The 16,749-nt window shown below is 61.6% G+C and overlaps 3 protein-coding genes across 4 annotated transcripts; 1 reads left to right on the top strand and 2 right to left on the bottom strand.

The window, feature by feature from the left end:
• Positions 1-683: 683 nt before the first annotated feature.
• CD48 (CD48 molecule) lies at positions 684-3,674 on the bottom strand. Its single transcript, XM_035346617.1, has 4 exons — positions 3,551-3,674; positions 1,801-2,118; positions 1,441-1,701; positions 684-1,240 (listed from the first exon to the last, which is right to left on the bottom strand). The coding sequence occupies exons 1-4, from the start codon at positions 3,603-3,605 to the stop codon at positions 1,152-1,154; spliced, it is 723 nt and encodes a 240-aa protein (XP_035202508.1). The 5' UTR covers positions 3,606-3,674; the 3' UTR covers positions 684-1,151.
• Positions 3,675-4,948: 1,274 nt separating this feature from the next.
• LOC118178252 (natural killer cell receptor 2B4-like) lies at positions 4,949-10,327 on the bottom strand. Of its 2 annotated transcripts, none has more exons than XM_035346611.1 (9): positions 9,975-10,327; positions 7,810-8,118; positions 7,480-7,743; positions 7,075-7,185; positions 6,605-6,738; positions 6,443-6,508; positions 6,266-6,331; positions 6,014-6,073; positions 4,949-5,797 (listed from the first exon to the last, which is right to left on the bottom strand). In XM_035346611.1, the coding sequence occupies exons 1-9, from the start codon at positions 10,063-10,065 to the stop codon at positions 5,720-5,722; spliced, it is 1,179 nt and encodes a 392-aa protein (XP_035202502.1). In that variant the 5' UTR covers positions 10,066-10,327; the 3' UTR covers positions 4,949-5,719. The 2 variants fall into 2 exon arrangements, with proteins under 2 accessions (XP_035202502.1, XP_035202503.1); XM_035346612.1 differs by having other exon boundaries at positions 6,605-6,678; positions 9,975-10,325.
• A 349-nt stretch (positions 10,328-10,676) lies between these two features.
• LOC118178255 (natural killer cell receptor 2B4-like) lies at positions 10,677-12,747 on the top strand. Its single transcript, XM_035346616.1, has 4 exons — positions 10,677-10,976; positions 11,663-11,971; positions 12,038-12,301; positions 12,509-12,747. The coding sequence occupies exons 1-4, from the start codon at positions 10,922-10,924 to the stop codon at positions 12,691-12,693; spliced, it is 813 nt and encodes a 270-aa protein (XP_035202507.1). The 5' UTR covers positions 10,677-10,921; the 3' UTR covers positions 12,694-12,747.
• The last annotated feature ends 4,002 nt before the right edge of the window (positions 12,748-16,749 follow it).

Below are 16,749 nucleotides of genomic sequence, written 5' to 3'. Positions count from 1 at the left end.
ATCCTACCCGCTGCTGGCTTCCCCATCAGAAACCAGGCAGCTCGGGCTGAAGTCTCCTGGCTGGAAAGGTGAGTGAGGCACCAGCTAATGCTTTGGAGGGGGCTTTCTGTAGAAACCCACATTGGTACTGAAATCTCAGGCTGCCACACACGAGGAATTACCCTGGGCCTCTTATTAAACCCGGGAGCTGGAACAACTCGCGTTTGTTCCTGATTCTCAAATGAGCCACCAAGGTCCATGCCACCCCTCTGGTGAATCTGGCCCTAGGAGGCTTTATTTAGTGATGGATCTGGGAAGTTTGCTCTTGGGTTGTAGGGAGAAGAGAGCCCGATTCTTCATTTTCTCCGTCTGATTTGCTGGAGTTGACAGGAGCAGCAGCACCCCGGGCAGCTGTGGCCCTGTGCGATGTCCCTGTCCCTCCTTGCAGGCTCAGGGATGTCACCATCACTCACAAGGCACATCCCCCTGCCCCGTGTCCCCCCCGACTGCTCCCATAGGGGACAGCTGTAGAAGGGCTCCTCTCCCCAGCGAGGGCGGTGGGGACAAACACAGCTCCCCCATCACCCCCGGTCCCCAGGCACCCACTGCCACCGACACCAAACCCCAGCCCAGAGGAAAGGGGGAGCAAGAGAAGGGGGCACCAAGCCAGGAGGAATGAAGCACATGCACCAGAAAACATGAGGTCTGGCGTGGAAAGGAAATAATTTACTGTACGTCTACTACATGGTTCCACTATTGAGCCTTCCTGGGCTGAGAAAAGTCAACCTTAACCATCTCATGGTCATGCTCCGGTGCTCCACGACTGGATGTGGGGCTGTACTGGCCGTATCCTGCACTTGTCCTGAAAGTGTCACGTGCTGTGTACTGTCCCTCATAACCACACCACACAACAGTCCCCGAAGGGCATTGCCCCCCCCAGTGGCTGGCATACACCAGGAGAGAGCCAAGGATGCCCAGTGCCATGGGGAACCTGTAGGAAAGGCTCGGCTCAGGTCTCAGAGCTACGGCTGGGAGCATTTTTGAGCTGCTAAATGTCCATTCGGTGATTCGCATTGCTGGGGTTCTCAAAGTGCCGTTGCAAGGGCCTTGCCATCTGGGGGCTTCATCCAGGTCCTAGCCCCATAGCAGACAACATCAGCCGCAGCGTGTCATTAAAGCAGAGCGAAGAAGAGGAGGAGGAGGTGTCCCAGCAACATCAGCATGCTGGGCTTGGTGGCGGTGGTGACAGCAGACGACTCAGCTGGGAGGCAGAGGGAAAATTGAAACATGAGAGCAGCCCAAGTGCGACCATCGCAGGGCTGGAGCACGCAGCCCCACGGTCCCCTTCCCGGGGGGTCCTGCCACCCCCAGCCCATGGGTAAAAGGAACTGACCCCTGGGACACCTGAGGACCATCTCCCACCCGTCCCACCCAGGTTCTGCCACCCGGTACAGCCGGTACCTGTCCAGGAGCAGGGGTGCCTGCGGGTCAGCTGGGCGCTGCTGGAGGACATGGGGTTGCTGGCCCTGCAGGTGTAGATTTCCAGCGAGGGGTTGAAGGAGAGGGGCAGGGTGCTGTTAGAGGTCGTTTGCATGACCCCCCTGGGGGGTATCCACTCATAGGTCACGTCTTCCAACGGCACCGAGCACTCCAGGGTGACTTCGCACTGCTCCGGGGTGTCCTCGTTCACTATGGCACGCACGGTAGGTTTGGGGACCACATCTGCAAGAGGCACTGGGATGTCACAGCCCGCCCTGTCCCCAGCGAGGTGCCGGGACCACCACCACCAACAACAACAACCCCCCCCCCCCCGAGGCTCACCATACACCTTCAGGGAGACTCTGTCGGTGTGCTCGTTGCCCACCTCATCCTCCAGGTACAGCCAGTAGATGTTGCTGTCGTTTTTCTGCAAGCCGCTGATCTTCAGCGTATTGTTGGAGAAGAGCCACAGGCGACCCTTGAAAGGGCCGTTGGGGTAGCGGACCGCCGTCCCGTTCTCGTGGATGGCGACCTTCAGGGACGTGCCGCAGCGCCAGTGGCTTTGGTGGTAGGTGGTATTCTGGCTCTGCGGCGGGGGGCTGAGGTACACCACCCCTCCCACGACCCCTACTGCCTGCGAGGAGGCCGCTTGCACCCGTGCTGTGGAGAGAGCAGAGAGCTGTGCTACCAGACATGGCTCGGGGGGACGGGGGCAGCGCCTTGCCCCATCCACCCACCCTTGAACCCCCCTGGGGCTGCGAGGCATCGGAAAAGGCTGCCCGGGGAAGGGGCTGGGTCACCATTCCCGGACATATCTGGTGTAGTGCTCAAGGACAATGTCTCGTGGCAGACCTGGCAGGTAATTGTTGGACCTGGTGGCCACGCTTTGCCCTGGGAGGTGGTGGAGTCACCTGGGGGTGTTCAGGGAAAGGTTGGACGTGGTGCTTTGGGGACGTGGTTTAGCGGGTGACAGCGGTGGTAGGGGGGTGGTTGGACCAGGTGAGCTTGGAGGGCTTTTCCAACCTGAATGATTTTGTGATTCTTTTCCAACATAAACGTTTCTATGCAATGCCCCATGGTGGGAACACCCTGAGGCTTATCGGCCTGACTCCTGCCCCCACACAAGGTGGAGTCACGGCATATATCCAAGAGCGCCGTCCACGTACTTGAGCATCAGCTGTCTCGGGGCCATGCCCACGACCCCGGGAGCTTCTTCCAGGGCCTGACCACAGCAAAATCTTGCCTAACAGCCAGTCTGGCCGCCCCCGGCCCCACTTCCTCACATCCCGTCACCAGGGGGAAGAGACCAGAGCCTGCGTCGGTGCTGCCCTCGTGAGGAAGCCGCAGGCCGCCATGAGGCATCCCCTCAGCCTGCTCCCCTCAGGGCTACGCAGACCCCACACATTGTGCCCTCTGGTCCTTGCCACAGCCCCGTTGCCCTCTTTTGGGCCCGTTCTGATATTTTCATGTCCTTCGTATGGTGCCGAGCCCAGAACTGCGCAAGGAGCTTGGGGCGAGGCCGTGCTGATGCTGATGGCGGCCAGACAGCCATTTCTTCCACGCCCCAGGGCTTGGGGCGGCCATTTTGGCTGGCTCCTGGGGGGCTCACCATCAGCCCCAAGCCCCCCGTTCCCCCTCAGGGCCACACTCCAGCTGCCTGCCCCCCTGTCCTTACACATCCATGGCTTCCCTCTTCTCAACCCAGGGAGCATCTTGTGGGGCACGGCTTTCACCCCGACCCCGCCAACTGAATTTTTGCTTGCACTTTTGTTTTCACTTCCCCCCCCCCTCCCCAGCTCACTCAGCAGCCCCTTGCCCCCCAGCTTGGTGGGACACCGGGGTGCCCCATGGGGACCGAGACGGACACCGGGGTGTCCCCACAGGTCACAGCTTGGGGATGGGAATTGCTGGGGAAAAGTGTGAGGATGAGGAAGGCTCATGTAGGACGGGCGACCCACGGGCACCCCCCCAGTGCCCATCACCACCACCACCACCGCCATCCCCAGCAGCATCCACCCCAGCCCGGCATCACAGCCCACCCAGTACCCTTGCCACGGAGGACACCCCCCCCCACACTCCACCCCGATGTTACCTTGCACAATAAAGAAGATGAAGAGGAGCTCCGCTGCAAGCCTCACCGCCATCATCTTCACTGCATTTTGGCGCGCAAAATTCTCGCTGAAACTCACGTGGCCCGGTGTCTCAGACACCCCCAGTGCAGAAGCCCCCCCCCGGACACCAGCTCCCCGGTCAAGAAAGTATGTTCAGAACGATGAATAAAGACTGCACCCTGTCTTCCTCTTTTGGGTCCTCCAGCCTTGCCTGAGAGAGCCGGAGGGCGGCAGTCAAGTTGAGGCAGGGGAGGTTTAGGTCAGACATCAGGAAGAGGTTTCACTCCGAGGGGGTGGTTGCACACTGGAACAGGCTCCCCAGCAAAGTAGTCACTGCACCAAGTTTGCACTTAACTTTTGGATAGACCTGTGTGGTGCCAGGAGTTGGACTCGATGAGCCTTATGGGTCCCTTCCAACGCGGGATATTCTATGATTCCACGATTCTTTTTGGGGCAAAGGGAAGTGAAGTCCTGTGCTGGGGGCAACCGAGCACCGGCACCTTCCCACCTGTGAAGGAAGGGCGATGGCAGCACCAGCTGAGCCCTGACCCAGTTTAATTGCAGCCCCCTGCAGTTCATACCCATCACTGAGGAGACCCAATGCTGGCAAGAGGTGTTCCCACGAACGTGCCAGCACACACGGTGCTGCAGCCTGACGGGCAGTGCCTGTCCCCATCCCCGGGCACAGCGGGGCCGAGCATCACGGGCTCAATGCACGCCAGTGGGAACTGGCAGAAGTGGGGATCAAACCGGGCTGCCACCGTGCAAGCTGCAGCCTTGGTGCTGCAAGTCACCCCCCACGTGCAAAGCATGGCCATTAGGGGAAAATTACCATGATAGAGCATGGCTTGGGCTGATGGGTGCAGCTCGGAACTGGCACCCCCAGATGATTCTGCCCCGGGTTCTCCATCAATGCCCAAGCCGCTCTGTGTGCGGGTTGCAGCTCCCAGCCCCACCACCAAGGTCCCTCAGCCAGGCACAGCCCAGACTTGCCTCCCGTGGCCGAAGCGAGAGTGGGGTTGGGGTTTATGCCATTGGAAGGGTTATTATTCACCAAAAAGAAATAAGAAAAGTCTCCTTATGCTCATTTGCATTTGGCATTCACCCGCATTTAGTGCGAGAAGTATTCCTCTCACACCTGCATGCCTTGAAGTGCAGAAGACAGGGCTCAGGCTGGCTGCGATCGGCAGCAGCACGGCGGTGCCTGAGCCCCGATGGGCAGCGCCTGCCCCCCAGGTTTCCTTGCTGGGACAGCCAGCTCCCCCCCAGCACAGCTCCCCATTAACGATCCCCATTAGTGCTCCTTTCACAGGGAGCAGACACAAAGATATTTTGATGCAGGGAATCAGACGAGAGGGGAGCAGGCAGCACCATCAGGAGAGAGCTTCCATCAAAGTGGCGCATTTAATTTTAATCCCAAATAAAATCCCTTGATCTTGCCTTTGGTGAGATGTTTGAAGCCAGAGCCCCTCTTCCTCCTCCCCTCCCTTCTCCCAGAGCCACTCGTGCCATAGGATAACTTCGGGGGGAAGGGACATGGGGGCATTGCTGGACACAGGACGGCTCCAGGTGCTCGAGGCCATGCCCAGCATCGTGCTCCTGCCCTGAAACCATCCCCAGGGCCACCCCAGTTCACACAGCAGAAACTTTTCCAAGTTCCTCGGCGTTGTCTTCAGAGGCTCCCAATCCCACAGCAAGATGATCCACCCCTCCCCTCCTTCCCCCTCCAAGTAACATTTCAGGCTATAAATAGTCAATTAAGCTAATTAAACCAGCCCCACAATTGCCTCTTGCAGTTCGGCTTCTATTCACACTTAAAAATGAATTCACAAGGTGTATCAGATCTGTCAAAAACTAAAAAAAAAAAAAAAAACAAGCTCATACGCTGGCACTAACACACATCACGCATCCTCAGCTCCCACCGACGCACAGTCCAGATTTCAAAGCCGTCTCCTCCAAAGACAAGCTTCAAGCACCCCGCCTGTCCCCCTTCCCTTGCAGCAAAGCCTCCAAGGCGCAGTTTGGGTTTGCAGTCCTTGTAGAACCTCCCGTTTCTCGATGTTCTCATCTCGAGCAAGTCCCCAGCTCCCCATGGGTGCTGCCCCTTGGCTGCTGGCTCCAGGAGGAGGTCTTGACAAAACGGCCAGGGGCTAGGAGAGGTGGTGGTCCGCAGGAGACAGGGACAAGTTCCGCGGTGGGGGACTCCAGTGTTTCAAAGGCACCGTAGGCTGCAAGGAAAGGGGGCAGTTTTAGCCCAGCAGGGACTGGTGGGTGTCACTTCGGGTCCCCCACAGTGGCATTTACAGCCCCTCACGGCGAGGGTGACGTGGGGCTTTCGTTAGTCACCAAAAAACACCCCCAAAGTCACCCTAGAAGCTGCAGAGCGGAACCTGGGGAGGAGACGCGTGGGGGTCCTCTCCCCACGGGGCCGGGGCCCGTTTTACCTCCGTATAGGCAGTGCAGACCAGAGCTGGATCCAGCTTCTTCCTCCTGATGGAAGGGGACTGCGGAGCAGAGAGAGGACCTGCTGTCAGGGACAGTGGGTGGCTGCCGCCCCACCAAAGGTCCCTGAGGACGTTTCAGGAGCATCGGGGGCGTGCCGGGTCCCACCGAGCACCGATGCCTTCAGCTTGTGGGGAGGATTTGGGTTTTTCTGCCATCACAAATGGCAGGGAGTCACGGCAGGGAAAGCTCACCTTCTTGTTAGCTTGAATAGTGGAGTAGATGGTGCAGGTTTGGGGCTCCTGAAAGCTTCTGGGCCCCTGCCAGGGCGGAACAGTGAAAACGTGTGATGAAAAGCAAGTTATGGGCAAAAGGGACAACCCCCTGCCCAGGGGGGCACCCAGGTTCCCTCCCCTGGGTTGGAGCCTCACCTGTGCTTTGGAGGAGACCACGGCATAGATAGTGTTTCCTACCGCATTGGCCTCCCTGTTCCCGTTCTGCAGGAGAAAACGGCCCCAGGCTGGTTAAAGGACGCAGCCCAGGGCGACAGACACTTCCAAACCGATGCTCCCAGGGACGCCCCCGCCACTCACAAGGACTTGGCCAGCTTGGACTTTGCCCACTTCCTCATAGACAGTCAGTGATGGCTCGACGTGTTCAGGGGGAGCTTGAAGGGTCAGAGCGAGGGATGAGCGGTTGCAGCCCCCGTGCTGGGGGGATTCAGCCCCTGGGAAGCACTCGAGTAAAGCAAAGCAGGGGGAGAAAGACATCCCTCAGCAGTCCGGAGGTTTTGTTCCTCCTCTGAACAGAGCTAACACTGACCACAACCCAAATGGTCCCCGAAACCCCATGGGGTGAAGCCTCCAGTGCTGCCACCGGGTTTGGGCACGGCGCTGGGACAGGACTCAGCCCATCCCCGTGGACCACCCTGCAGAGCCAGGGGCTTGGTGGCCGGTCCCACGTCAGCTCAGGAGGGACGGGTGGCCGAGGACCAGCACCGAGAGCGTTAGCAGGAGCACAGAAGCTGCAGAGCCAAATCCCCGCTCCAGCCCCGGGGTCAGACCTGCCGAGCTCTCCTTCCGTCGCTTCCTCCAGCACCAGCAGGCGACAAAGGTGACGATGGAGACCACCAGCACCAGAAACACAGCCACTGCCCACAACGGGATGGGAAGCCCTGAGGAGAATGAGGGCAGAAGGGTGACGTGGGGCAGAGCCTGGACGTTTCTGAAGCGCAGTCCCCATCGGTGCCACAGCTCAGCACCTGCCCAGGAAACCTCAGCCCCGAAATACATCTCCCACACCCAGCAGTCATCGTTCCCTTCCCAAGAGGGGAAGCTGGGCACATTTTAGCCCAGCAGCAGCGTGACACCCTCTGGAGTTTCACTGGGGAGATGAAGGTCCTGGAGACCAGAGCAGTGCAGCTGGTGCACCCCGAAGACCAGCTTTGATGGAGCCGAGGGCAAATTACCTGCAGCTGGAGGGAAGCAGACCGTCGTGGAGTTGATGCTGGCCGTGCTCCAGCTGGCCGGGTTGCTCGCGTTGCAGACGTAGGTGCTGGGCTCAGCATCCCCATGTACCGACAGCATGTTCCCGTGCCCCAGGGGCTCCCCATCGCGGGACCAGCTGTAGGAGACCTTGGTGGCTCTGGGCACGGAGCAGAGCAGCGAGAAGTTGCACCAGCCCTGCTCCTGCTGCAGCAAGTGTGAGTCCAGGTGCGGCTGGCCGACGGGCTCTGTGGGGACAGGGGGGTGAGAGGGGCTGGGGGGGGGATTGTGGAGGTCGGGGGGCAGCCACTCACCCCACACGGACACGTGGAAGCACTGAGAATGAGTGAGGCCAGATGAAGTCTCAAAATCTGCAGAGTAGTTGCCGCTGTCTGCCTGGGTGACCGCACTGATGCTCAGGGAGAGGGTCTCCGGGAGGAAGGTGGCTCTCCCAGAAAAACGACCCTTGAAAAGTGGAACTTTATCCTTTGAAGTCCTCGCGATGACCAGCTGGGTTCCTGAATCCAGTGCCACTCTCCATTCACATACTTCCCATGCTTGTGGCAGTTCCTTGGGCAGCAGCCACAGCTCTCCTCCGGCAGGCACAGCCCTGTCCTCGCACCCTGCGGTCCCAAAGAAGATGCGCAGGGTGAGCACGGGGGCTGTCCTGGGGCAGCAGGAAAGATTAGGGAGGGAGCTTACCTGCCGGAGCCCCCTGTGCTGATGCCTCCATACCCTCTGGGCACCAGTGCTCAGCGCAGCAGGACCAGGTCCCTGGGCGTCCCCAGCTCCTGCAGCACCCCAGGCTGGCCGTGGGTCTGTCTGCACCCCGTACTCACAGCTGGCGGCTGCCCTTCTGCATCATCTCTGTCCTGAGCAGAGGTGTTTGCAGCCCCTCCAGCAAGGCTCCAGTTGCTGGTTTTTGCCCCAGCTCCTTCCTTGCCTGCCCAGCCTGGGGAGCAGCAAGAACCAAGGGACCCTTCCCCCCACCCCGAAGCTGGGCTTTCTCCCCCTTCCCGTTCAGAGCAGCCCCGGATGTCTGAGCCTGTGGTAGAGGTGAGATAAAAAGCCCCTAAAAAAAAAAAAAAACACACACAAAAGCCAGCGGTCACCAGGCCGAGCACGCACGCAGCCGCTCAGCTTCCTCCTGCCTGCGTGCAGTGGGGGCTGCACCAGGCACTTGCAGCAACCCCAAAAACTGGGGGGCTGCTGAGGGTCCCCAGCTCGGCACGGCACGGCCGGGTGTGCTGCTGCCCCCTCGTAGCCCCCTGCATGGCACGGCCACGGGGACAAGCACCAGGTCGGGGATCACAGCTCCGCATCGATGCTCGGAGGAGGCTGACAAAGCCACCGGCTTCGCTCCCCTTGCGTGCATGGGTGGGGGGAGACCTGACCTGAGACACCGAGCCTAAACCTTCATTAAACTGCAGCCACCAGACCTCGGGTGCAGAGGGGACACCCCCAGACCCAGCGACAGGAGAGGCTGGGGCATGCAAGAGCAGAAGCAGCCTCCCTGGGAGGGATAAGCACTATTTATCCCCCGTGGGCTCACACCTGAATCTCATTGCACTGGGCGCCCAGCGCTCCAGGCACCCGGGAGCCTGCAAGCACCGGGGACTGCCGCCCGCTGCAGCTTTGCAACCACGTCGTGCTCCGAGAAAGGCACAAAAGGCACCGTGCCGCCCTCGGCCGGGCTGCGTCTTGCCCAGCCACTGCGGTCCCAGCGAGCAGGGGAAGAAGCAATGTGAGGTGCAGCTTGCAGAGGTGTGAATGCAGGGGCCGAGCTGGTGCAGCACGCCAAGGGTAACCACACCGGCACCGCCAGGGAGGTTTCGCAGCTCAACTGAGCCCCAGTTTGCTGCAGGTTTTGTTGCTGCAGGTTTTGTTGCTGCAGCTTCGAGCCAGCAGCACCCCCCCCCCCCCCCCCCCCGGGTGTGACCCCCCCAGGGGCCAGTTTGGCAGAGCTGGCGTGCAAACTGGTGGGGATGGGGTGGTCGGGGAGAGGAGGCAGAGGTGGTGCCCGCCCCAGTCACACCGAAAGCAGGGAACGCGATGGGGGCTACGGGAATGTGTCCGGGGAATGCTGCAGGCACCCAACGTGCCCCCGAGCCTGGGCACTTGCAGGGGCCCTGCTTCCCACGGCACAGCAGTCTCCAGTTTTAGGAAGAGCCTCTTGCACTGACAGTTCCCTGAAATTGCCGTCAGAAGGTGCTGACCTCACTCAGCAGAGAAATCCAGCCTGCAAAAGGGAATTGGCGCAGCGCGGCGGCCAGCGATGGCCCTGCATGGGCTGGGCCGGCCTGGGTGCAGAGGACAGAGGCAGAGAAAAACCCCAAATCTTCCCCCAGCCCCAGCCCACCTCCTCAGGACCCCTGAGCCCGGCTGAAAACACACGTCCCACCCACGCAGCCCCCCTGCCCTGCCTGCAGCCGCCAGCCACCCGGCCGTGCCGTCGGCTCGCCCCGCGCCCCCTCCTCACCTCGGGCACCGGCAGGGAGCTGGGCTGCCACCCACAGCACCAGGCTCAGGGCCATCCACGGCGCCGGCAGAACGTCCCCGGGCTGCTCCATCTCTGGAGCGTGCGAGCAGGCTTCCTGCAGCTGGAGAAAGCCCTGGGAACCCGTGACCGGCCATCAACAACTTCCTCTCTTGCCTGCGGTTCCTCACACCCTCATGGGCGCAGGCTCTGCTGCAATATCCTCTGCGTTGCCACAGCTCGCCCCCGGCCACCCCCGCTGTCCCTGCGTCACCAGTGGGGAGGATGGGACCATCTCAGGCCCCCGTGGCCCCGGAGGGATTCGTGCTCCTGCCTCCCAGGAGAGCTCAGCTGCAAGGCGCAGCGGCTGCAGACCTCGGGGGAAACTAATTGTAATTACTTAAAGGGGGTGCTTTGGGGGTTTTGCTTTCTTTTTGCAGCTCGTCTTTGGGAGGAGAGGGTGCTCAGGGGGGCACCCTGACACCAGCTTGGAGACAGCCCCGAGCAGGATCCGGCCCACCAGAGAGCGTTGCCCAGCCCGGCCTGGGGGTCGGGGAGGTGCAGGACCAGGGCTGCCCCCTCCCTCCCCTCCCAGCACCTTTCTCTGGGGCCTAACAAAGGCATGAGGGCAGGGTTGGGGTTTTTGGGGGGACTTCTTCTCGTGCACAGTCCACATTTCGCTGCACTTCCCACCCAGATCCGTGCAGGACCTCGGTGATGCTGCACCCACGGGCGAAGCTGGGCAATGCCCTTGCTCAGGGCCCCGTCCCTCTCCTCCCACCACCCCACGGAGCCAGGCTGCGGGTGCAGAACCAGCCCCCGGCCCCATGCCGTACCCCACAACCCGCTGAGCCCCAGCGCTGGGAGCCAGGCAGGATCAGCCCCCACGCCTGCCCTCGCGGCCACGTCACGCCTCGTTCCTGTTCCTGCTCGGCGCGGTGCCGCTGGCCATGCAGTGCACTGCCCTTCTCCTCATCCCTTTCCTCTTCCTCAGCCGAGCCCAAGGTAAGCTCGTTGGGAAGCTGCTTTTACATGCCTGCCTCCGATCCGCATTCAGCCCTGGTGTTGGTTTTGGTTCTTTTTTCTGTGTCTTTTGTGCCCTAGCGGAGTCCAAGATAGCCTTCTGAGTGGCTATCAGAACCCCAATAAAGTGATGCTGAAAGCAAAATGCACTTTTTTGAGGGCCTGATGTTCTCCCTGCTGTGCAGTTATTGTGAACTATTAGTGTGTTTTTTTTTCAGAAAGGATGCATATCTATGAGAAAATGTTCTGCTTATAAAGCTTTAGTGTGCTCCGGGAGGGGGAAGTGAGCAAGAGCTAAGGCAGAGACTGACGTTGCAAAAGACAATTCTCTGCACACTGGCCCTGGGTAACAAGCATATATTGGGAACAAATAACCCCAAAGTGGGTGTACATGACAGTAGCTGCTTCTCACTAGCCTGATGATGGAGGATGTGAGAGGTGAGGGCGGAATTAACTGGAAGCTCCTTCCCAGAACGGGGGGAACTGAGCGGAGATGCAGCCACATGCTGCTGGCCACTTCCTAAGTGCCAGAGACCCCGACCAGCCCCGGGGCTGGGCTGGGCTAGGTGGGGGAGCCCCCTGAGGCACAGCCGAGCCCCCTCCCCAGCCTTTTCTGCCACCCCGGACACCCCCCGCACTCACCCCGTGCCTCCTGTTTGGGACCGCAGGGTGCGAGGACAGGGCTGTGCCTGCCGGAGGAGAGCTGCGGCTGCTGCCCAAGGTACTGCCACAAGCATGGGAAGTATGTGAATGGACAGTGGCACTGGATTCAGGAACCCAGCTGGTCATCGTGAGGACTTCAAAGGATAAAGTTCCAGTTTTCAAGGGTCGTTTTTCTGGGAGAGCCACCTTCCTCCCAGAGACCCTCTCCCTGAGCATCAGCGCGGTCACCCAGGCAGACAGCGGCAGCTACTCTTTACGTTTTGAGACTTCATCTGGCCTCACTCATTCTCAGTGCTTCCACGTGTCCGTGTGGGGTGAGTGGCTGCCCCCCGACCTCCACAATCCCCCCCCCAGCCCCTCTCACCCCCCTGTCCCCACAGAGCCCGTCGGCCAGCCGCACCTGGACTCACACTTGCTGCAGCAGGAGCAGGGCTGGTGCAACTTCTCGCTGCTCTGCTCCGTGCCCAGAGCCACCAAGGTCTCCTACAGCTGGTCCCGCAATGGGGAGCCCCTGGGGCACGGGAACCTCCTGTCGGTGCATGGGGACACTGAGCCCAGCACCTACGTCTGCAACGCGAGCAACCCGGCCAGCTGGAGCACGGCCAGCATCAGCTCCACGACGGTCTGCTTCCCTCCGGCCGCAGGTTTGTGGGACGTTTCCTGCACCTTTATGTCCTAAAAGAGCTTTGGGACTTGCATCTGCTTGGGATGAATGAGTGGGAGATGTGGCAGCCTGCGGGTGGGGGGCTTGGCAGGATCAGTCCTGCAAGAGGCTCCAAACCCAGTGGGGCTCGGTGACCCCAGGGTGGAAAGTGCCTCCCCTTCCCCATCGTTTGGCTCTTCGGTTGCAGGCGTTGCGTGGTCCTACTGCAGAATCAAGGGGGTTCTCAGCCTCCTGGTTCTGGGCAGCCTGGTGGCCGCTGTGGTCATCACGCATGTCCTCACGTGGCAGCAGGACAGGAGCCAGGCGGTGGCATCCCTGTCCCAAAGCACTGGACCCCCGGGAAGGGACTCGCAAGCAGCCCGACCCCTGTGAGTTGTTAACCCCCATGAAAACATCTTAACAAGCCAATAAATCGCTTTCTCTCCAGCATTCTGGTGTTCCTCAGTCAGTTCGGGGCCATTCTGCGGATCCCCAGACACCCTTCCTGACTCATCAGCTGCCCTTGGCCTTGGCCATGGTGCTGGGACAACCTTTGGGGACCTCAGGGACATGCAGCAGGGTGTCCCCCCCCGGCACCAAGCTGGTGTCCTGCTCCTTGCCACCTCGTGCTTCCCAAGCGAGCATCCCAAGTGTGGGGCAGGGCGGGGGGGCTCAGCCTTGCTTTAACCTCTTCCCCCCTCCAGCTTTTATCTGGGCAGCTCGGCGTATCGCCCGTGCATCGCCGCAGGTTTATTCTCGCTGCCAAATCTCTTTAACTCCAGATCTGCCGCCGTCAGATAAACTGTGAGCGGGGCGCGACGGCGAAGGAGCACCGCGTTATCTGAACGCGGCAGAGGTTTGTTCTCCCTTATCTAGCCCCGCCGATAGATATGCTGCGAAATCGACGGCGCTGGGAGATATTAACGAGCTTGGTAGATATTAACGAGTGTGGTTTTACCCCGCTTTGCTTCCTGCCATGAGATTTCAGGGCTGCCCAAATTCAATCCGCACAGCCCCGCACTCTCCCCTGCCCGGCTGCCCCGACCAGGGCTGGCTGCCATCGGTGATGCCGGGAGAGGGGAGAGGAGCCCTAATCCCTGTGTGTCCCCCCCCCGCCGTCTGCATCTGCCCTGTGATCCCCTCGCCGCCACTAATCACCTTATGGGCTTGGCGCCTAAGCTCATTGTCTCCCAGCCCTTCCCATTCCCCGGCCAAGCGGTCAGCGCTGCGGCCCCCAGGGGAGCACCCCGCGCCCCGAGGATGCTCTGGGAGGGCCTCCACGTCCCCGGGGATGGTGTGAATGGATGGGAGCTGGGCAGATCCTGGGCAAAACTCTCGGAGGAACCCCGCGGTGGTAGCTCCCATCTCCCCAGGGTGGGTTTCCTGCAGCCCAGAAGGGGCAGAAGGGGCACAGGGTCCCCGCTCCATCGCCCGAAGCGATGGGGGATCGAGGGGCGCATCCTGCCCTGCCGCGGGACCGCTCGGCTCCGTTTCTCCTTTGGGGCAGCGAAGGGATGCTGAGCCTTCATCATGCTGCCTCAAACACCCATCGTTAATTGCTGGGTGCTCGTTAGTCGCCGCTGTGCCCTCTCGGGGCTGTTTCCCCGCGTGTCCCCGCTCCCCGTGGTGCCGTGGGACGCGGGGGCTCCCCCAGCCCCGGCCCCCCGCTCGCAGGCAGAGGAGCAAAAACTAATTAAGGCTACAAAGGAAAGGCGAGGTTGAAAACCTCCACTCCAGAGCAGGGGCTGAGCCGATTAATTAGAGCTTTTGTCTGCGGCCGGGTTCAACGTGTAGGGAACAATTTACATCAAGGGGACCTTCCCTTTGCTGTAGGAGCTTTCTGCGGCTTGCCCGGGGAGCGCGAGCCACGGGAGAGAGGGGGAGGAACAGGAGGGGGGGGGGAGCCGCTCGCGTGGCAGCATGAGGGACGGGGACACGGGGACACGGGGACACGCGGCCGCTGCTGGCCCTGACCCCGGCACCCCGGCTGCGGGCAGGCGATGCTGCGGGTGGGTGCAGGATGTGGCCCGTGAGCCCTGCGCGAGGCCCGCGGGGTGCTGCTGCCGGGGGGGTCCCCACGGGCACCCCACGGCCCTGCCCCGCTGGGGCTGTGACCGCTTCTGGCTTGTAGCTCGCCTGCAGCCCCCCCCGTCCCCCCGGCTCGGGGGTGCAGCCCGTTCCCGCAGCGCCCGACTCCCCTTTCGGTGTAAATGAAATGGGGGGGAAAAAAAAAACACAAGGTTTTAGGCAAAATGCTCGCCCTGCCCAGAGAGCGGCTCTGCCCGAGAGGTGGCAGCATGCGACCGCGCACCGGGCCGGGCTGGCTCCGGGTGGGGGTCCCAACCCCCCCACCCGCCCCCCCCGGGCACCCCCCTAGGGTGCAGCCCGCAGGTGCTGAGCCCTGGCTCCGCGCTTTAACCCCAAGCCGCTGGGGTGAAGCTGGGACCGGTGGAAACCCTGGCTTTGAGCGGGTTCAGGGAGGGAAGGAGTGTCGGGAAGGTCTGGCGTCCACGGGAAAAGGCAAATGAACGCCCAAAGCCGCTTCATGCAGCGCCTGAGCCTCTCCCAGCTCCGGCTGCAAGTGGGCTGAGCTGTGGGGTGATGGCAGAATTAGTGCCCCTGTTTCCAGGTGGATTTGATGGGGAACGGGCTGGGATACTGGGGGCTGCCCGGGGCCACCTTCCCTCTCCCGGCCCCCATCGGCCCCACCGGGTTATTTGTCACCCCCACACGGGCAGGACGGGCTCTGCCGCAGCGAACCGGGAGCTGCCTCCTCCTCCCTGCGTACCCGGGGCAGAATCAGACCCGGGCACATCGTAGCAAAGCTGCTGCCCCTTCCTCGGCGAAGCCCGTGCCATGTCACCGCTCCCTTCACCCCACAGACACCCACGACCCTCCAGCCAGCCTCGTACAATCGCCTTCCACCAGCCCCAGGGCTTTCCTGCCGCAGCAGGGCACAGCAGCACGGACCGGGGGTCCCCAGACACCCCCAGTGGGACCGGGCACAGGCACTGAGCACCACGCAGGGGACGCCGCCGCGCTGGGGACGGGCAGGGGGCAGGGGGGAGGAAAGCACCGTGTGGCCCAGGGGTTTTTCGTGGCCACCCTCCTCGGTCCGCAGGTGATGCTGCTGGAGGCCGTCCACGTGGTGGCCCAGGACCGACCCTGCGAGGACGAGAAATGAAGCAGCTGCCCCCAAATCCAGCGACACCTCTCCCCGTCCCAACGCTGGTCCCAGCGCTCCCCGCCCAGGGACTCCTCCGCTACGGGGTCAGCACCGGATTCGTGTTTACGGCCCCAGATTCGGCGTGAGATAGTAACTCAGCGTCTCATAAAACCTTCCATAGCTTTTTAATAAGTGAATTATTTACTGGTGACCCTGACTAAATGCTGTGCGGCATAAATTATTGACGGGCAGATCTGTCAAAAAGTTCTCATAAATAAGTTATCCGGTGCCGTCTTAATGTTCCCAGTAAATTACTCATTCAATCTGCCGTCTAAATGCTCTCCTGGGAAAATTACTCGCGCCTGCTGATTTATGAATTAGGACTGGGCAAATAAGGACGAGCGGGAAGGAGAGCCCCGCCGGGGCACCCCGGGCTTTTGCGTCGCTGTGACGTTTTGCCCCGACGTGTGGAGCCTGGCACTGCCCCCGCCACCGTCCCCACACGGCCACGGTGCAGGGGGGGGTGTAGGGTTTGTAGGGTCTGGCTCCGGGGGTGCCACCCCCTGGGGATCTGGGGAGCACAGGGGGGCACGGAGCTCATTTTCTTGCACCTACAAGGTGGCCCAGATCCAGCCCTGCCCTGCGTACCAGTCCCAGCAGCTGTGCCCCCCCCCGGGCAGTCCCCCGACCCCCCCAGCCGCGGGGTTGTGCTCCCCCTGCACCCCACACACCCCCAGCACCCCTGCAGGGAGCCCCGGCTGGCGGCGGGCTCGTTACCTGGGCTTTATTAACACGGCGGGGCACCGCGCGCATGCTTTATGGGCGCTATCATCACCAGCCGGCAAACACGCATCTCCATCTCCCCCAGCAAGCCTAAATCCTCCCTGCCAAGGGCCAGGGCTTGCTCTCAACATCTCGAGTGTGCGGAGAGCCGTATTTCTCCCAGGTCCTGCTGTCATTAAGCAGGCGCAGCAGGAGCCCGGTGCAGAGGGAAAATCCCCAGGCACCGAGCCCCGGCCCCTGTCCGGCCCAGCTCCGCTCCCCGTCCCCTCCCCGCGCCCGCTTCCGAAGCATCTCGTTCCTCTGCCTCTTTGCCAGATCTGATGGAAATAACGCATGAAGCGGGCCTCAGACCTGTGGGGTAACGGGGTGGAAAAGCACAGTCCCCATGACAAGGCACAGGGTCACCATGCCAAGGGGCAGGGTCCCCAAAACAAGGCACAGGGTCCCCACAACGAGGCCCAAGGTCCCCATGCCAAGGCACAGGGTCCCCAAGACGAGGC

The sequence above is a fragment of the Oxyura jamaicensis genome, chromosome 25 (assembly GCF_011077185.1).
Source record: "Oxyura jamaicensis isolate SHBP4307 breed ruddy duck chromosome 25, BPBGC_Ojam_1.0, whole genome shotgun sequence".
NCBI lineage: Eukaryota > Metazoa > Chordata > Aves > Anseriformes > Anatidae > Oxyura > Oxyura jamaicensis.
Note: the sequence above shows the minus strand (reverse complement) of the source record. Positions and strands in the feature narration are given on the sequence as shown.